The following is a 21,965-nucleotide window of genomic DNA, read 5'->3' as shown; positions in this document are numbered from 1 at the left end:
GAGCTGCACCAGACCTGCCAGCGGAACTCTCGCTCCTCTCATGGCTGAGCAGTGAAGAGCAGGGGATTGGTGATCTATAATTAACCAGTGGGTCGGTGTTGATGTCATTGACGCAGCGTGGAGGTAGAAGGTGGCAGTGCCAAGGCACCTGTTGTTGTGGAGTGTGGCATCTGATATCATTACCTACCCAGCCGGAGCGCCAATGTCCCCGCTGGGTCGCGAACTGTCCAAGCTACCGACCACGTTCACCTTTCACTCGCTCTCACACACACACACACACACACACACACACACACACACACGCACACACACACATCTACTGTCATCATGTCCTCCTTTACATAACTAACTCTGACGGCCCTGACACCTAGAGGGTAGAGATCCACAGAGACTTTCAATTACCGTTAATGATATTTTGATGGGAGCTGGTTAACTCGTGCTTTCGGTCAGCATACAGCTGTATAAATATTTGATGGTGGAGGAAATCTTAAACAGAATGTGGGTTCACGGCCGGAGGGGTTTAAAGGAACAGTCCCAACATTTTCGTTATGTTTGCAATGAGACCCACAATCCGAAGTTTGTGGGTCTCGTGAACGTTGGTTTGAAGACTGGAATCAGAAGGAAACTGTCGAACAAGCTCCATTAGAAGTGATGATGAACACACCTTAAAACTTAGCTATTCAACAATATTTATTTTTTATCTTTTGTGTCTATATCAAATATCTATTTTAATTTCTGTTCATGTGGGTAATTCCGGTTTATTTCAAATGTTTGTCCTAATTTGATTGTGTCACCATCCTCCATGTAAAACACAGCCATGATGGAAAGATCCGGGGTTATTCAGTTGCTGGGGATCTGCTTGTTTCTGATTTCCAGGAGAGAGAATATGAGAGGGAGCAGGAGCGTCCACTCACAGAAGCATGAAAAATGAATCGAAACTTTTTACAGTGAGACAATGTGACCGTTCCGGCTTAATGCTGTTTATTGGTGTAGCAGCTTTCCCAAGCAGATTCAGAACCCACTAAGCCCTCGACACTGACGGGGATTTCACAGCCCAAACTGATTTTCAGGCCGGCAGGGGACACGCAGACTGACTCACAGAGAAACCGACACACACACTCACATATACACACACACAGAGAGAAACCGACACAAAGAAAGACACATAGACGAGACAAACAGAAACGCACACACAAACACACACATACACACAGAGAGAGAAGCCGACAAAGACAAGACAAACTTAGACACGGACAGGGAAACTGATGCACACAGAAAAGACACACACATGACAAAGATGCACACACAGAACGGACAGAAAGATCACCCACACACATAGGACAGAGACACAAACAAAGGACAGAGAGAAACACACACTGCAGACATACTCACACACAAACAACACACACAGAGGACTGGAACGCATGCTAACACACACACACACACACACACACACACACACACACAGACACAACAACAGACAAACACAGACACAGAAACACATTTAACACACAGATAACGCACACACAATGGAAAGAGACACATGCATCGGACAGACACGCACAAATACGACACACACACACAAAATGGAAACAGACGGACACAGAGAACAGAGACACACGCTCACACACACACACACACACACACACACACACACACACACACACACACACACACACATAAATACAGTGGTAATTTGTTAAAGTATTTTAAAGTAACTGTTTTCATTATATTCCCAGGATTTATAATTATTCAATCTCTGACGCTGAGACTATAAGTCAAGGATTTCTGCAGACGCTGCTGAGTGTCTGCAACTAAGAGCCACTTCTTAATAACTTCATATGTTTTACTCTTCTGTGAATCATTACCGTGGATGCATACATCAATAAATTAGCAGAAAGAGACAAAAATGGTAGAAATATCTTTTCATTTCAATATACACAAAGCCCTGGGCAAGCAAATCCCATAATGTAATGTGCTTTTTTTTAATGAATCAGTAGCTCCCTAGATGTGCAATAAAGACACAGCAGTGCTCTACATTATTGATTCAGCTTCATAACAACCCAGAGTGTCTTTATTCACTGCAATCGGTGGAGCAGGAATCACACACACTTATTTAAAAAATCATTGCACCAATTAGGAAGTTGGAGCCTCTCTCTCCGCTTTAATAAGTCCTGCGAGATCTGATTTATAATAACTGCAGTATGGTGTTCACGGTGGCGGTGTCTTATTGCTAATTTGAAATCATTTACTATATTACTGAACAGTCAGGAGGTATGTCACATATCACCGGTATGTACACAGCGGGCCGTGCAGGTAAGTGTGTGCACAAGGGCGGGAGAACACACAAAGGAAGATCCGTCTTGTTGGGTCGGATCTCCGGGTTTAATCATTAATGCCGACCACCAGGAAGTGCATTGGTTTTCTGTCAGGAATCTGTCTGCATAAACAAAAACCTCATGGCTCTGCTCGGGTTTTCAGATCTCGTGGAAATATCCAGAATATCGTTGTTTTTGTGTCAAATAAACATTAATAACTCTTTGGAATAAACTTTCTGCAGCGTAGCGCTTCAGTCTCTCTCTCGCCCGCTATCTCTCCTGTGGTATTTCTTCAGGGAGCCGATTGCCTTTTCATTAATGTCCCTCAGAGTTAAAGCCCGGCGTCCTCTGGGACCGCGTGTCATTGACTGACAAGGTTGAGGGATTTGAGTGAATTTCCCTGCAATAATGGAAATATCCCGAGCCCCTGGGACAAACAGACAGGAGACCGGCAGGAAAATATCTTAATCTGCATTGACCCTTTGTTGGCACAGCCTCATACCCTTAGAGAGAAGTGCACGTGCACCCAGCGCTGGCGTACGTGCACACCTCCACACACACACACAGCGTAGAGTACATCTGGATCTAGTTGCAGTGACCGTCGGCCCCTGAGTGTGCAGCCACAGTGGCAGTGCGTGGGTGAGAGCCAGGGTCCCGTGCACCATGGTGGGGGCCCTCCATCACTCTGGCTCCTGGCCTGACAGGCCCTGGCTCTGGGGCCTGTCAGGGTCTGGCCGGGTGCTCTCAAACTGTGCACTGCTGAGGAAGGGATTCTGTATCCTCCTAATGGATTGCTCACCCACATCACCTGTCTGAGTGGATTCTGTTGACCGACAGACACACAGCCCCATGCAGATGTGCTCACCAGGCCCATGCACGCTCACATCTGCAAACAACTTTAAGGAAAGCCACAAATCATACTAAAATGATTCCTTTAAGCACAACCTACTCTGCATCGTCAGTGATTACTTTGTAAAATATGAAAACATTTCTCACTTTTTCCTTAAAAATCAACCAAACAGCCTTTTTCTTCAGAGCGGATCGCTTGTAAAGTTCTTTTCTCTTCTAACTGAAAAGGTCACATCCATGGCTCCATCATTTACTCTTAATTCAGACAGAGAGAGAGAGGCTGGTGTCACGCTGCTGGACACCTGCGGACCCCGGCCAGGGCTGAGGCCCTAATCAGGCTAATACATATGTGTCACATCCAGTGACCTACCGGCTCTGTTCATAATAAAGGTCGCTCAGTGAGAAATACTCTGTCCCCCCAGGTCCTCCTTAATGGGGAGCCACTGTAGCTTTTATTACCAAGTGCACACGAGTCACTTGGATACTTACAAGTATGTAAACTGCACCAGATCTTGCACACAGACATTATTTACTAACTCATTACAGATTTAAACATAATAACAAAAAACTTTAAGGATATTAGGATATTTTGCTCTATTAAAATAAAATTCAGCCTCTGATCTGTACTTAACATGCAAGTAAGAAACATTTAAGTTTAGATAATGGCATTTTTATTTTGCCTATACTTTCACTGACAAAATTAAGTAGAGAAACACCTTCACAAACTATAGTGACTCTCTGATTTTTCCTCAATATATATATAAATGTAATCTGAATTTGGTATTTTCAATAAGTATTGTAAGGACATGTCCAGACTAATTTGAGGAAGTTATGTTTTTCTCTGCTTCTCTGTTTCACTTTCCTAATTATTGCGAGATCTGGCATTTTTCAACATTTTGCATATCAAGGTGACAGATATTTATGAGCGTCTGCAATGTGGTGCATTTTCAACACTTGTTTATATCTGTTGGTGTTTTCACTTTTATCTGAAAGAACACAGAGATGATAAGAAAAGGTGGTAATAACCGTATAGTACACGTATATAAGTACACGTTTTAAACAAAGCAATTGTATTTGTATAGACAAACAAAACAACCAGCAGATTAAATAACAATAATCATGAGCTTCAGCTCTGAGACTTAAAGATAAGTAGGAAATGTGTTCGGTGTTTACACCTGAATTCTTCAAAGGCCATTTCGTCAAGGTTAATAACAACATATCCCTTTTCCTCCCAGACAGATACTGTACATCATTTTCAGAAAACGGTGAAATGCAATTGCCAGGCCATAATAGCCATAGAGGTCAGCTATTGATCAAAGGACTGAAGGGGACCTTAGGGGCATGTTAAGAGAGGCTATTGTTGCTTGTCAATGATCCCTTTATGGCCCTGGACTCGACAGGTCTCCTGCTATCAATCAAGGTTAAACTAGTCCCCTAATAGCAAATCAATGGCGGTCAATAGATATTATCATGTGATTATAATTCAGTCGAGCAAAACATTAGTCAAAACTTAAATAGTCCCTCTAGTCGCCGGTGCCAGGTCTCTGTGAGGTTCGTGTATTGATGCAGACTGTTTTCTGAGTTTCTGCGAAAAATGGCAACGTCCTCCATTAGTTTAACGGAGAAGGTTGCAGAGATTTCAGAGAACAATGCAGAAGTTATATTGAGATAACCTTTACACAGGAGCAGATATTTCAGCTGCGTTAAGATTTCCCCCCGAAGAGTAACCTACTTGTTATTTAGCCCTAAACCTCCTCTATCAATGCGACTTCCACCTATTTGAAAGCAGCATCAGTCAGGAGTGTCCGCCACGCTACTAAATGGGGCACGGGGAGATATCTATCTAACGATAACCTTTGCAGCACTGATATTTATGATAAAGACCATTACGCATGTGTGAGTTCAAGGCTAACAACGGTCGTGAAGCGAAGCCGCCATCCGATGGGGGGGGGGGGGGGGGGGGGGGTTCACGTGCATGTCTGGTGTCACTGGTCTGTGATGCAGCGCAGGTACAGACCAGCAAGGAAATGTCATCGCTTGGTGAGTTTCCAGAGGTTGTGACACGAGCCTCATCGCTAAAACTCCGGTTACATAAGCACGTGGAGGATAAAAGGAACATGACGTGTTGTTTTTCTATCCCTTTCTCTTAAGGATTGATATCTTTGATGCTCATGGCCTCCTCTGCTCCACTCAGCACAGGCTCAGCAGAGGAAGATGTGAGGAAAGGTCAGGAAGGTGTCACCAAGTTTCAAACCTTTCAATTTGAACTTACAGCAGCAGTTAGTGTGGATAGAGATATTTCCCAAGTTTCACTTTCTCCTATCAATCTTATTTAATCTGTGTATAAGACGTATATTAATTCTACATTAATTAAAATGATGTATATACAGTATATAACCAGCTGTATTTCATGGTAATTTCCTTCACTAGACAAACCCTCGCGTTATTAAATACATCTAGAATTCAGTGTCTTAGGTTGTGCGTCTCAATGCTAATGTGCAAAAACGTCGAGTACAAAACAAATCAAATTCAAAAGTGTCCTATCAGTTGCATCAACACAGCAGCGGGAAGCCCCCTGTCTGTTATTTTGCATATTCATATGATTACTCTTCCAACGTGCATGTCAGTGCCGTTGTGCTTTGATTCCACATGATAAAAGGCGGTCTCATTTCATTCTTGCACCTTTCTAGTCCAAACCTAGACACTCTGATTTGGTAAAATGTAATTCTAATTTATCATTTTTCTGCCTGAGGCAAAACTCTCTCAGGCCCGGGGCTGTTTGAAAAGCAGTCGGACACAAAGACAGACCCTGGGAACTTTGCCCATGCAGTCAATCAGTCAGACACCCCAGAGTGCCCAGGCCCGAACAGCTTGTTTTTTGTCCACAGATATCAAACAACTTCTCCTCTCCCGTTAGATAATAAAAACATGTAAATAGGAGTGAGTTGTTTCTGTCTCTTTTTTTTTTTTTTTTACTGGAGATGGTTGGTGGATAGTCAGTGTCTCTGTGGTCAGGGGCCGGGCAGCAGAGCGGACATCAAACAGCGGCAGAGGTCTGTGACGGTGAATGCAGCTGGTGTCTGAGTCCCGGTGCTGGACACAGCTACAGGCAGGGCCTCAGCTGCCCCACAATAAAGACACACAGGGGAAGCCTGCGCCTTCAAAGGCTAAACAAATACACTCTCAGCCGTACACAGACGAACACACACACTCGTGAACACACATGCAAACAAGCACATGAACACAAAACAACAATGCCCCCAGAAAATTATTTTCTCCACCAAAATATTATACAGGTTTTTTGGAGAATAATCATGAAATTGTGGTGCGTGTCTTTTTCTTTCTTTTTCCTTGTATCTCATAGAAAGGGTCTGTCTCTGGATTTTTTTCAAAAACACTCTGCCTCTTTGAAATTCCTCATATATGATGGTTTTGTTTGCATTTGTCCAATTACTTTTAAAGCCTGTGTATTGTAAAGTAGATGTAAAAGAGAGGTTTGACATGTTGGCTGCAGGGGGCCCCAGGGAGATCCTAGAGGGTCACTGGAAAAATGAGAACTCATTCAATTCACTGGAAATTATTCAACACAGAATTGTGACAAATATATGTTTAATAATTGATTAAATACATATTCAATCAGATTTTCAGATATGTAGACATGGTCTTGGTTAGAAAAATAAACACACAATAAAAAATAATTTCCTTTATCAGGATGTTGGGCCACTATGGATCTGTTTGTAATTTACGTGATGTGAAATATAATCCTGACACTAAGTCTGTGGCTATAACATAGTAGCCATGTTTTTTTTTAATATATTATTTTCATCCAGAGGGAAAAGAGAGAAAAACTGTGAAGGACAAAGAGTGAAATCCTGATGGCATGCTGTGGACAGCTTCATGTCTGATGTGGTCCTGACTTCACAGTGGGACTCTGCGTCTGTGCTGTTGACAGCTCCTCCCTCAAGTCCACTCGGGAAAGTGTCTCCAAGGCTCCGAGCCTCATACAGAAATAACACTGACTACTTTTTATATTATTCAAAATAAATGATTTTTCTAATTTGACTTTGGTGAATAAAAATCACAAAGTGCCTTTTTACACATTGCTTGTTGATTTGGATCAAATTAAACAATTGTTTTCTCCTTATTAATAATGCATCTATTCATAACCCTTCATAATCATATTTGAAAACATCGTCTCAGAGGACAGATTTCCATGTTTTCATGCATGTGGACTCTCAGTTCCCCTTTCAGCCTGTAGAGGGCATGCCTGAACAGCAATCTGGTCTGGCTCGGTGGGGAGTCCACAGACACACAATATCCCCACAGGAGAAAAGCACAGGGCAACTTTCATCTGTCTATAAAAGGAGGAAATGGTTTTGTTAGATGGAGGAATACTAACGCTCCAATATAGGGGAAATGAAGATGGGAGCTGTGCTGATTAACTCACGTTTTACAACATTTCACCGAGACTTTACAAATCAAATTGGATTTAAACCAAAGAAATATGACTTAAATCACAGAACTTTTGTGCAGTCCATGTAGCTTTATTAAGAGCAGGAGATCGTTAAATCAACCAATGAAAAATACACTTTTGTCAAAATACCACTTCTGAACTTTAACTCAGAAGGAATTGAAATCCCTCATTAGAGCGGCGTCCTCTTCTCTCTCTTTAAACGGCTTCTCGGGCCCTGAATAAAACATGACTTATCTATTGCGATCGCGTTAGTCGAGCCATTATTCATTTAACCATTTATTTATTACGCCATTCGTCTACATAAATATTTAAGTATGTCTTGGCATCTTTATGGACTGCTTGCTCTGCCGCTCAATTACAAGGCGCACTGTCCTACCACGGCCATATGCCTTCTATCTGGCGACACTATATCTCCACAATTTATGGATGCCAACTCTGTGCAATATCATTCTGTTGGGTTTTATGTACGCCTATGCAAGTATTAATCTGAGCCTAATGACTGGCAACAATATGTTCCAGCCTGTGTCCCCCAATAGGGCCACTATTACATACGTCTAATATGGCGTCAAACAAATTGAGATGTCTTCTCCCTGTCATTGTATGGATTAAACGGGGAAGCTGGATTTGAATGGTGGTTTATTGCTCACACGCCATATATTCACACCGTATATCATAAGCCCCTCACAAGTTTTCACTTCCCCTGCTGCAACAAAAGCTCCCGCTCGTTTGGCGAGGGGAGCACGGAGGCATGCAGGACCGAGGGGGACGCGAGGAACCGTAAACGCCCACCATGGGTCCTGCTTCAAAGTGATGAACAGCAACAAAAGCAGCACTGGTTGTCTGCTGAGAGACAAAAAGAGCATTTGACCACCTGGGTGCACATCATTTTCTCATGCCGTTTCTCAAGCATGACTATCAGGAAATGTCCCCCTTTAACATTACACGCGGCTAACTCAACCCAATTCGCGAGTCACATACACTGTGGCCTCTCGGAGAAAGCTCTCAGCACCGCGGTGTCACCTCGGAGCCCGGCGACACTTTCACATGTCACTTCTCCCGCCGGGTCGCCACCAGCCACCAGCCACCAGCCACAGCGGCTGTTTGAACGGTGGAGGTTCCCATTATTGCCTGAAAACTGAGGAGAGAAGCCACGGTGAGTTCACCAGGTGGCTGAGGGAGTGTTGACAGCCCAGCTCCCAGTAATCAGGACTAGATCCCTTACCTTCCCATCGCTGACATCCTTTAAACGTGCTATATATCATTATATCGAAGGGTCAGAACTCTAGAATTCCTCTTCAAGAAGCCGTTTAGAGTTTGTGTTCTGGATTTTAACTGTGGAACTTCTGCAAATCAACAGCAAATCAAAACTCCTTGTCCCAAAAGAGAGATTTTTGTCAATTACAGTCAAAAGAACTTCAATTACTGTTGTGTCCTTTCTCCCTGACTTTCTTTTTTTGCATTTAATTCATAAAAATCACAGGATACCTCAAGGTAAGGTTGTGTTATTGATTTAGAATAAAGCAACGATCCACCAATAATCTCCTCATGTGAACAGCAAGTTGTGTTTGTGTAAAACCCGTAAAACTAAAAACACATGTTATCTTGTTCTGTTCTTCCACACGATTCACCAGTAACACAATCAAATCAACATTTACTTAAACTGTAAGTCCTCTTTCTTACATAATAGTAGTGATATATTATTGTGTTTTTTTTATTTAAATATTGAATAGAGTCAGAATCCACAGCTACAACTCACACGTATCGTGTTGCATTAGGCACTTTCAGTAAAAACACACCTCCTCCACTACTTTGTAAACATAACCCCTCTCCAGTGACCACTGGCGCCCCGCTGGCTCAGCTTGGCCTGCGAGGTTTGCCTGGCGCATCGGTGACATGTCTGGCATGCCACTGCTGGCTCTCTCTGATTCGTCGGAGAGAGTGCGTGACTGGCAGGCCATGTCCTCCGTGTCTCCGTCCACCAAAAAACAGCCGTCACTCCGGGAGGATGTTTTCAATCCCCGAGCCCTGCACCCCTCACCGCTCGGAGAGAAGGTCAAGTTGGGCCCATCAGTCACTGACCAAAGGGCGGGGCCTAGCAGCTGGTGGCCATCAATGGCTGTTAAGATGTTCAGGCGTCCCGGCCATATCACATGTCTGTTTTTATGGTGGCCTCTCATATGGTGAGCTCAACAGTCATCAGAAAATTAAGTTTAGGTCACAGGGATGCAAAGAACTTGCTCCGGAATTCAAAGTTAAATAAGGACTCGATGATAAATGAATCCTGATCCATTGTTAGAAAGTTTAAAAATGTTAAACGACGCACTTTGATGTGGACTATATAAATACTTGCACATTTGACCTCACGTGAAGAATGCGTCCCACTAACAGGTCGTACGTTAGAGCTCCGACACATTCAGCTGCACGTCACGACTTCAAAGAGGAAGACCCACGAGGCGCTGGTCTGCGTGTTTACCCGGGTTTGGGTCAGTGTTTTCAGGTGCGTACACACCTTTACATGCCCTTCTCTCACCACTCACTCACTCACACACACACACACACACACACATCATTTAGACCCAAAACTAGATCTTCACTGACGCACACACTTTCACTGGTGTTGTTTTAGCAGGGGGGGAGCAGCAATGGTCTGGAACAGGTCTGTTTTTTAGTGCGGGTCAAACTTTGGCCAGGCCTGAAGGCGGCAGCCATCCGATCCCTCCCGGGGAGCCTCTGGTGTGGGACCCGTTTGAACCTCCACCTGCTGAGAGGACCTCGCTTTAGATACATTGTCCAGGCCTCTGTGAACGCGGCGGAGGGGAGGCGGGACGTTACGTTAAAATCAACAGCCCAGGATCAGGCCACCCTTTGTACTGGGCTTTGAGGGTGACCTCCATTCCTCAGACCATGTAAAGTGAAGATGGAGTGCAGCGGCTCATGTGGTCCCACACATGGGCCCGAGGAGCAACGGCGTAAAGATGTTCTTGTTTTTTAAACTGACAACGATTGCGGTGATTCGACGGGTTACTGCAGAGTCAGCAGAACACACAGCACTGGGTAATGTGATGATATATAACGTGAGACAATCAACCGTGAAGAGATTTTACGATTCACTCTATACCGAGGAGGCGCGTCTCCATCACTGGCGCAGATGTGATACTCGTCTTGATGTATCGCTAATGATCCGATACATTAAAGACACATATGAAACAACTGCTAACGCAATGCAATCCACCGCTGATTATGATGCAGTGCGAACAACAGCAAACCCTGGACCTCGTTTGAATCAGTCCTGCTACACTTTGATAACACCGCACGTTACAACAGTGTGGGGAAGCTCAGGGTGAACGACAGAGTATCGCGCGATGTGTTGTAACTTCTGCCAGCAGACGGATGAGCTTTACACTTTCAGCAGGTTGGGCTGACACGTCAGTGAGCCCAGAGCTGCGACACTGCTTCTACACTTTGTAGTGGTATGGCACGTTCTGCAAATTACATGCATTGTCATATCATCCATCTGTCTTGCAAAAATCTATAGTGTCACCAAACATTTGTTTTGTACCAGCTAAATGACATTACATTCCAAAGCGACTTACATTTTTAGTACACTCAACATTTATGAGGGGCCATTTAGGGGTTCAGTATCTTGCCAAGGACACTTCGGCATGCAGATGGGGAAGAGTGGGGATTGAACCGGCAACTTTCATGTTGGAGAACGCCCGCTCTATCCCCTTGGCCACACCAACCCCATGTCTTCCTACATGATAATCTAAACTTTTTGTTACAAACTCTTTTCTAAATAATAATAAAGGGGAGTCGACTAACAAGTGTAGATAAATTAACCCCATTTCTTCTGCTGGAGATGATGTTACATAAGAAACAATACATCCCACACACTGGTGTGAATGGTTATCCAGGTGCAAATCTGGGAATCTCACCATCTCTATTTAATACTCTCGCTATCTGTCCCTTTAAAAAAAAGATATCTACAAATATATAGTTTATTAAGTATTAAGAATTAAGGGGGATCTATTGGCGGGAATTCTATACAGTTTACATACAGATATTTGCAGATTTTCATTAGTGAAAACCTGAAACTATAGGGGGCCTTTTACCTTGTTGTGTTATGCAACTAAATCTGACTCACAGAAACTTTGAATGTACTTCTGATACCACCAATGGAGCTTAAACTAGAACCCTAACCCTAGAACAGAAGTCTGTGAGTTGGCCAATAGCCGTACGTTAATCCACAATTTGAAATAACGCCTCTTTTTATTTTTCCAAAGTTTGGTCTATTGGTTCTCCTGTCAGTTTGGCTATAATGGCTACCAAGACCTTTGTTTACTCAGACGCCAATGGGGCATACGAAGGTTCAGGGCCGGTGTTGGAATGCCTGTCCAGGTTTAACAAATATAACGAGTCAAATATATATTTTTCATCAGTTGACTGTTTATATATTCAAGAGCTTCTCCTGGCTGCACATTCAGGTTCCTCTGTGTGGTTTTTCTGCCTGTGCACTGTACTTGTCGGAAGGGGCAGGATGAGAAGTCATCCATCTCGAGCTAACAGCCACCAGTCTGGCCCCATGCTGGAGCCCCAGAGAGAGGAAGCCATCGCTCACAGCACAGGAGCACATTCCCCTTCAACACAGGGGGGACATGGCCATTTAACCCATCAAAGCCCGGTCTACTTTTCTTTGCTATCATGTGTAACTGTGTGCACCAGCGTCTGCCACAGTGTATGTTTCTGTCATTACACGTGCACATGTTTGTGTGCTTATGTTAATGTGTGCACAGTCATTATTACCCTGTTACAGTGCTTCCTGTTTGCGTTGGTGGGCCCCTCACTATACTGCGCCTGCCGGTAAGTAGTTAAATAGCAATCCGAGGGTCCCACTACATATGGAGCAGCACAGCACATCCTTCACATCTTCCTACCTCGACCCCCTATCCCCCATCTCTCCTTGATCCTCTATATATAATTCCTGGAGCACCCACCCCCCGGTCTCTGTCCGACTCGCACGACGATAGCATCCCTGGACACTCGGAGACTTGCAGAATAACCAGCCTGAGGAATTGACACTCCCAGTGTTTCTCCACACGTTTTCTAATGGCACTGTGAGCCCCCCGCCACTGTTGGGATGGAAGGTGTTTAGCACCTCACTGTTTTTACTTTGACAGAAGAGGGACACCAGCACTCCCCTGGCTATATAGGCCTATACCACATCCACTGTTTTCATTTCCACTGTGGGTACGCTTCCTCCCACTGAATCAAAGGTATTTATGTGGGTGGCAGTTTACCTTGGCTAGCTGTGCTGGTCCTGTAAGCTCTGGGCTGGTTTGAGGTTTGAGGCAGATACAAAACTCTCTGGACAATGCAAGCATAGGTGACACCAAGGTGAAAAGCTCAATTTGTATGTGTGGTAATGCCTTAGACAGACAGATACGTGGCAGGGAGATAATGGTTGACCATGCACCATTACAGAAATAGAACTGTCCATGAAGAATGAGATGACAATGAAGGGAACACTGGAAATGAGAGAGGTCTTGCGTGGTGAATACATATGTGCCGAAGCTATTCGGTGAGAAAGGCGAAAACTGAACGGATAGTTAGGTCAAGAAATGAAAGAAAATGGAGTCAATAAAGGTTAGGCACAATGACTTTTAAACAATAAAATTGACGACCCTTGTCTGGGGAGGTATAGTGCGGATGTTGTGAGCCATGACCAAAAGCTATTGTTGACTAACCTCAACTGAGTGCGTTATCTCTGACCCCCGCGGCTAGAAATGGAAAAAGGGAGGGAAGGGCTGAAGAAAATATGAATTGCAGACAAACGTGTGGCGGTATGGCGATGGAGGGGAAAGAAATGAGTCTTTACACATTCAGAGTCAATTGTCTCGATGATCGCACAGCAGCAAGTATCTTCAGGTAATATATTTGTATTCATAAAGAAAGTGCAGCAACACTTTTTTTCTCCCTCGTCTTTATGGGCAGCGGTCTGCGTGACAGAACAGCATTCTGGGAGAAGGCAGACTGCAAAGGTCATAATTATTTGCGGCCATGCTGCTCCTCGCGTAACAGATGGAGACAACCTGAGTCGACATTTTTCAATTAAAAAAGAGAACACAAACAAACAGAAGGGAAGAGAAAACACACCCTCACACGTGCACACAAAGACATACACACGCGCGCCGGAAAAACGGAAATGACCTTGAAGACCTGATACCTCATTAAAAGTGATGCTCCGAGCCTGCAAACAGGCTAATTAGACAAATCCTGCTCACACTTCGCAGTAGTGCACATGGTGGGGGGTGCACGGGAGCGCATCATGTTTGTGTGCTGGTTAAATGTTGTAAGGAAGCTTGTTTTTGTCAGATCTCAGTGCAAATATCTGAAGTCAATTAGGTTTGTTAAACAGGAGGGCAAAGTGATACAGACATACACTGAATTAACATATGCACATGAGCATATGGACGCATTAAGTTTTGGATATGGATGGACGACAGCCTCACTCACTGAAATTACAGCAATTCTAGCTCCATATGAGGCGAGGATTAAAATTACATTGAAAATTAATTATGTTTCCATGTCATTTCCCACAAAGTTCACAGCTTCGAATTTTTAGAAACAAGTTTAAATGGCCAAAGTTTGTCATAATTATGAATAAACAGACTGGAGGCGTTCTGCATGTGTGAGAAAAATAACTGAACTGCCGGAAATCGGACAGTTAGCCTCAAGGCTGCTGCAAACTACAGGATAACGCCAACGTGATTGAAGAGGAATGTTTAGCCAAACTATCGGCTGCTAACTGCATTGTGGGTGATGGTAAGAAGTTATGTTCAGCTAACAACTGTTGAATAACTTCGACTAAAGTTGACCCTCTTGAGCTAATGATCCAAATCCGCTAACTCGCTAATCAAGCTAACTTATCTTATCTCAAACAAGTGGTTAAAAAACACAGTCAGAATCATTAAACACTTTTTTTGCAGGCTTGTTTTAAAGTACCCTGCAAAATGGATGTTGAATATACACCCAGTATAACCAGTATATGCGCTTATGGCGACAGACTGGATGTTTGTTCCACTAAAAAACTAAAGCTTCATGGACATAAAGACCTTTTGTCTTATCAAAGAAATAAGGAAGTATTTCATCATATAACTTTAATCAAACTAGAACAAATTAAACTTTCTGGCCATCACTAACGAACCTAATAATTAGCGTTAGAGTTACGTTCACAACTTAAACTCATAAGTTTCTAAGTTGAATCTGAAAAATAGACAAATATGCAACTAAATTGAATTAAAAGTAAAAGATTCATATCGAAATGTATATTGTGATTTATAGCGGGCTGACCCTTAAACAGTAAAGGAAGATAGTGCAGCAATATCAGTAACTTTTTGGTGGGGGGGGATTGACAGCAGCATCCTGGTAAACATCATCTCAAGCTGACAGCCCCAGAGAACTTAGCCAGAGTGTGACAGCCGTCACAGACCTGCATCCACACATGAAAAGGCTTTGTGTTGAGAAGCCCCTCTACTGAGACCGAAGAGGACATGTTGTTCTCAGTTAGAAACAGCCATTCAGAGAGAGAGAGAGAGGGAGAGAGAGAGAGAGAGAGAGAGAGAGAGAGAGAGAGAGGGAGAGAGAGAGTTGTGTGTGTGTTTGTGTGTGTGTGTGTGTGTGTGTGTGTCCTCACAGCGACAGGACAAGGAGTGCTGATTTAGACATAGCCAACCCAAACACAGATGCCCCAGTCCTTCCTTCCTGTGGGTAACAGAAGGAGACACAATGTGTTCAAGAGGCCGGAGCTGACAAAGGGATTAATCCGACGACAACAAATGCTGCAATCTCTGGCACACGTCACGGCGGAAAAAAAATACACATCATATGGTCGCAGCGGAAAGCCAGACACAAAAAAATTGAAATAAAGTCGAGTTTTCTGTTGTAAAAAAAAAAGGGAGAAACTCAATGGTTTTCTGCCCTGAATGTACGAGTGTCACGTATTTTAGCACCGAGCATTACCTCCAGAAAAACCCATTCCTCCAGCCCTGGGAGTGAATCTGCAGCAGCACGCTTTTTTTTATTGACATATAGTATCTCCCACTGGTAATCTGTCAATCTCACCATTATCTCCTGCTTTCTCGCCATTCTTGGTTCTCACATCTCTCTCTCTCTCGCTCTCTCTCTTCCTGTGTCTGTCTTTTTCCCTCACACCCCCGTCTGAATGTTGTTTTTTGGCGGGGGGGGGGGTCTGATATGAACCTGCGAACATCTGCCTGCGATACAGTGGGAAGAACAGACGAGTGAGAGAGAGAGAGAGAGAGAGAGAGAGAGAGTGAGATGAGGTTGAGTTCATGTGAACCACCCATGGCGCCGGACTGTTACGGCCATCAGTAAATCTACCGTCTCACTGCTATCAAAGGTGCACTCTCTGCCTCTGTGTCCGTTTTCACGCGGGTGTATGTGTGTGTCCACGTTCTCCTCGTCGCTCTGTATGTGTGCGCCTGTGTGTGTGTGTGTGTGTGTGTTTTCTCCTCAAATAACATAATCCCATAAGAGGGTGGGAGAGCCATTTTTTTTTTTTTTTCTCGTTGGTAGGGATAAGGGGAGAAAAGAGAGGAAAAAATGATGGCAGCGAGGAGAGAGGAGGCGATGAAGGGAGGGTGGGCGCACAGTAGAGCCGGAGAAAAGCATTAGTAGTTCCAGCCAGCTGCCAAATGATGCCCTTGATTGCCTCTCTTCTTGTGCAGAAACAGAAGGTGTGAGGGGTGATTAGGCCTGAGCTCGATCCCTGATGAACAGATGTTAATAACAAAGCCCATGTTCATTGTGGTTAATAGCCAAGCGCGCCAGGGCTGGCTGCTGAGGCTAGGGGAAAATCTGCCTCCATAGCTCTTCTCCTCTCCGCTCCCTTCATGGGAGAGAGATAGGCTCCCTCTACTAATGTTTTGGCTGTACACTAACGTAATGAGCATGGTATTTGCAAGAAAAGGTAATGATAATCAGTCACGGGGGCGGGAAGGGAAGAAAAAAAAGAGAAAACACAAGCAAATGATGGTGCGTCGCATTCAGGAGATAGAGGAGCTCAGGGTTTGTGCGGTTAACTTTGAGTTGATGATGGGCTTCTGATGGTATCAGAGATAGAGGGGCGGTAATAGAGCCGGGCTGCAGAGCTGAGATCTCTGTGGCTTCCTGGTTGATCCTATTGTCTTCAGGCCGTAATGACAACGCCAGTAATGTGCAGGGAAACTGTCACGATTCAATTTCATCAAAGCTGAAATTAGAGCTGGAACGGTGTGAAAATGATTATAGTGACCGAATTTGTCACCGTCACCAGTGTTATCGCTGTGTTGTTAAAATGTGCACAGACTGAAGTGTTTGTATTTGAATAAAATATTTTTTTATCAACGATATTCATATTATTTATCAAAGCAGAGGAGGGAAGGTTGACAACTTGTTTTGTTAAGTGCAGACTAACAGAACAACAATATGTAGTGTACACTAATGTTTACAGTATTACAAAACACGCTATATTCATCTCTTATCTGTATGTGCAAAATGTGAAATAATTCTCACGTCTGTTTACATCTTATTTATCTCTTTATTCAGTTGCATGCAATATCCTAATATCTGATTGTACCATAGGTATCTATTTATCCTTTTACTTATTATTATTATGCCATTTTTGTTCTCCTGTACACTTGTACTTGTTTGTTGGCTGAATGACTGAAGTGAGTCTTGGACGTCAAAGTTGAGACAACATATCAGCATCTGTTAAACACTCAGTTTGACGACAGTGGAGCGTTTGTTAGCGATGGCCGGAGCAGTAGCAGCTCCTGCCGCGTTTTTATACAACTTACAACAAATGCACGTTGCTTGCTGCTCTTTAATCTTGGAGATTTGCTAACTTTGGTTCATATTGGACAGAATCAACCAACATTTTGCAGTAAATACAGATTAAATTGTAAAAGTATCATAATATTCATCCCTAGCTGAAATCAGTCAGTGTTAAACAATACACTCAGGACATGAAGCTAAATCCACCAGTGCTAACAAGCTTTAACATTTAAAATATATAATCTTCAAAAACATAAATACAATGGGTTTACAGGTCAAGCCAGGAAGTTGTGGAGTTGTGTAGATATACATCATCATCCCATCCTTGATTGTGACACACACACCACCTCCTCCCTTTATAGATTACACAGTTTACTTATAAAACATTCAAGTGTGATGAATTATTGATGTGAAACAGATGCTGTCAATTGAATACTTTTACACCGTCTCCTTGTTCGCAAGGAGAGGAAAAAAAACTTGCTATCCGTTCCTAAGTATGTGTGCGCCGACACCAATTCTCTTTTCTCTCTGTGAACGCAGCATGGAGGGAGACTCATCTCACACTCTGATGTCTCCGTGGGGGAATGGAAAGATGGCAGAGATGCATGCCGAGGCCACTCCTTTTTATCCGGGGCCGCAGAGAGAGAAACATTGGCACTGTTGACGGGGGGGGGGGGGGGGGGGGGGGAGAGAAATGTCACATTTGTCTGCACCGTGATACCTCACATCTCCAAATTGATGCCTCGTCTGAAATAGACAGAAGGAGGTGTAATGAAAGTGCTTTAGTGGCACAAAGGCAGGGAGCTCGGACGTGGTGGGCTCTCCGCTCTGCCTCGAATTGCGACCGCTTTGCTTTTTCAGAGAGCGTCGAGGTCCGGCTGTTTGTGGTATTCAAATTGAGAAGAGTTGGGGGGAAATGTGCGTTAAGAGTTTAGGATGAGAGCATCCACTTTTTAAAACCGCTCTTTGTGCTATTTTGTTATTCAGAAAACACTGAAGAGCATTTTTTTCCCGTGAGTTTCCTTTTAAACGCATCTAAAATTTGGACAAAGGATTAAAATGATTGTCGTTTCCCTCAGCAGTCCCACTGTCATCTCCGCAGCAGCTGAATCATTTGTTCCTTATGTGAAATCTCTCGCTGACAGGAAACCATGTGAGTGTGTGTGTGTGTTTGTCTGTGTGTGTGTGTGTTTGGCGCACAAACAGGCACATGGGAGGTCATGGGAGTGCTGGGCTGACAATCAGGGGAGCAGCTGTCACTCACGGCCCCCGTCACCAGCCGCACGGTGTCACATCTTGTGACGACCACATGACTACAATGACTCTTTCCCGTTCTTTGACACGTATGTATCAGTTTGACGGACTGACATCACAGGAAGTCCTTTATCCCGATGCACACATCCTCTGTAATCATCCCGTTTTTCCTTATGGGTTCAAGAAACCCCTCACTTCAGAAAGACACAAACGTATGGATACGTACATGTATGTCAATGTGTCACATTCACTGCATATATATATGAATATTCGTATATCTAAGCCTTTCCCCCATTGTTTTGAATCGTTATTATTTGCATCTGTCATTTTTGACCATTGTCTCTTTCTTTTATCTAACCACTGAGACATTTTGGCTCGTCTGCCAATTACAGAATTTAAAATACCCTCAATCACAACATGTGGATGGGAATCAAAGCTGCATATAACTCCTGAGGCACAATAATTATTGTTGGTGAAACAAGAACGCTTCAATATCTCTGATGACGCACATGACATTCAGCTCTCTGACATTGGGAACTGTATTTTTGGTGATATCTGGTATTTTAGGGCTGCAGAACGGGACAGTTACACACACCACACGGGGCCAGCTGCAGCCTCCTGAGGCACAGACACTATCAATTTGAATGCCAAAAAATTCAGTGGAAACAAGAGAATTATATAGATGACAGCTCAGGTGTTTTACCTTTAAATTGAAAGAAGACAATGCTAGTTAAGAGTTATATTCCCAGCGGCATGCTTCCTCTCACGGGCGTCAAGCACCGCTGTTTAATGTACACTCATGCCCCATCTCCCTTCTCCTCCATTATTCCACTCCCCAAACCTCTGTCTCATGCACACTTTCCCCGGGCCCCATGCTGTCCTCCTCTATTTATTGAATACATCTTTTCCTCTGCAACATTTTTCCACCTGAGCTGGCAGTTGCAACTTTTATGGGGGGTGTCTAAGATCCTAGTAGGTCAATGGCACTACTGCCTATTATGTGTGCACACGGGGGCCGCGGAAGAAGAGGGACCCTCGTATTCTCATCGCACGCATCATGCTCCAGCGAGCGAGGGCCATCTCGGCTGAAATGAACGAACAGGGAAGATGACTTAGACTCCACCTTGTTGTTCTCTTGTTTATATTATTTAAGGAGTGATAGCTGCACTCGCGATTGCCCCCACTTTACTTCATGAAAAAATAACAACAATTCAATAGAAGGGCCCCCAGCTGGGCGGGAGGCAGAATGGGGGATTTAAAAAAGGGTAAGTAAACAGCAACCTGATCAGCAAAACAATCTATTATTCAATGCCATTTTTCGGAGAGATCAGTTTTTTACATGGCCCCAATTTATCAGGCAAGCCAAGCAGACAAAACACATAAACAAGCTCTCGCCGCGCTGGACTCACTGAGGCATCTTTGATGGTGTCATGTCGCTTGTAGCCTTCATCGCTACACCCAAAGAGAACCACTTACTGCCCATCAGGAACGTGTTCATCTGTTTCCAATACATAATATCAGCTCTTACTTTCCCTGGTGAGAAGAATGGCGGCGTCCATCGTCCACCTGGCCCTCTCACACGCGTGCATCACTGTGACAGGTGTGTGTGCATCTCTTTTTTTTTGCTCAGTGCTGTCAGGTGCAGCTTTTCCAGAGAGGATGAAACCCTATCAGACACAGGTCAGAGCAGGACGAGTGGCGATGTGAAATTCACTCCATTAGACTGATGCCCGGCTTTGTATTCATGGCAAAGGCGAAGCTTTCCAGCAGAATTACACCAGCTTTGTGTAAATAATCAAGGGCTGACCTGTGGGGTTAAACCCCGTAATTGAAGTGATACTTCAAAGAGACGACTACCACCTTCTCTAGGCGGCAAAACGCTGCATGGAGCAGGCGAGGCAGACAGGGGGAGAGGGGGGGGTCCTTCACACACACACACACACACACACACACATGCATGCATAGACACACACGTACACACACACACACATGGGCAGGAGAAGGGGGTAATGGGGTGCCCAGATTGGATGACACTGTGGGAGTGCCTATTCTGTCATACAAGTGCTTTCTCTGTCTCTGCCAAATTGCATCCCAGCCACAAATGAGTAAGTGAAATGAACGTGTGCTTCCTTCTCCATTTCCTGTCACGGGCCCGTTCAGTGCTGAACGTGCACCCCCGAAGTCACGCCATGGACTGAACTCATGGGCTAAACTTTTATGCACATGTGGGTGTTAGACCTGTGTCTGGAAAAGGTGTCAGTGGGGTTCGGATCTGAAAATCTATGCGTCATCTACATGGTCTCTCCTCCTACAGTACTAACACAACCGTTTAACATTATTCATGACTATTTGTTTCCACTGACAACTGGGTTCATGTGGGTCACAGAGATGCATCCATTCATCATTTGCACTATGAATATCTAATCATTCATATGCCACGATCCAAAAATGATGTGTTGGAGGAAACACATCAACAATCATAGATTGAATGAGGAGTTTTTTTTAATGCGAAAATCCATTATTGCTTTAGCTCAACAAAAAAAAAAGCCAACTGATTCAAAATATCATTAAAACCCACTGACCCAGTCAAATATAAAAAGTGACAAAATTCCAACCCAGAAAAGTGAATCTAGAGAACAAGTGTGTGAATTTTCTAAACGGTGTGTTTACAATAATAAACCCTGAACATTTAAGCATGGATTCAAACTTCCTCTTTCCTCTTATGAAAGAATCAAAACCCATCCGAGCCAAAACAAAAATAAAAACCCCAGTTGGCCCAGAAATATCCAGAGAAAGACAAAACAAAAATCTGACCTGAAAAAGGGACTGTGTTTCTGCTTGGCTGTAAAAGCCCCGATCAGAGAGAGAAAACACCCAGTGACCCAGAAGCATCTCCAGAAACCCACAATGTAAAACATCCCTGACAATGAGGCAGTTTGCAGATTCCCCTCTTCCTGTTTTGACAGCATCCCAAAAACCCTTTGACCCCGCAGCCATCCCCATGGTGACAGGGACTACATGCACCCCCCCCCCATGCCTAGCCATTCGCACTGAACCGCTCTCGCTCTCGCCACAGCACATCGCCGCTGCACGCCGGTGAGCTCGGAGACACTTGCCCCCACTGCAATTCAATTAGAGGCTGTAAACAAGTGACAAAGGCACAGACAGACAGACAGACAGACAGACAGACAGACGGGCGGCCATGACGGAGAATGAGCCAGTAGGGTGGTGGTGGG

General features: G+C 44.1%; 1 protein-coding gene across 1 annotated transcript in view; it reads right to left on the bottom strand.

Annotated features, from left to right (window-relative positions):
• Positions 1–9,599, bottom strand: part of si:ch73-206p6.1 (phospholipid scramblase 1) — a 42,926-nt gene extending 33,327 nt beyond the window's left edge. Inside the window, exon 1 of the mRNA XM_053413072.1 lies at positions 9,438–9,599. Coding sequence (XP_053269047.1) covers positions 9,438–9,599 — 162 coding nt within the window. The remainder of the gene's footprint in view (positions 1–9,437) is intronic.
• Positions 9,600–21,965: the final 12,366 nt, after the last annotated feature.

The sequence above is a fragment of the Pleuronectes platessa genome, chromosome 20, assembly GCF_947347685.1.
Source record: "Pleuronectes platessa chromosome 20, fPlePla1.1, whole genome shotgun sequence".
NCBI classification, from domain to species: domain Eukaryota; kingdom Metazoa; phylum Chordata; class Actinopteri; order Pleuronectiformes; family Pleuronectidae; genus Pleuronectes; species Pleuronectes platessa.
The sequence above is the reverse complement of the archived record's forward strand: the minus strand, read 5'-3'. Positions and strand labels throughout refer to the sequence as shown.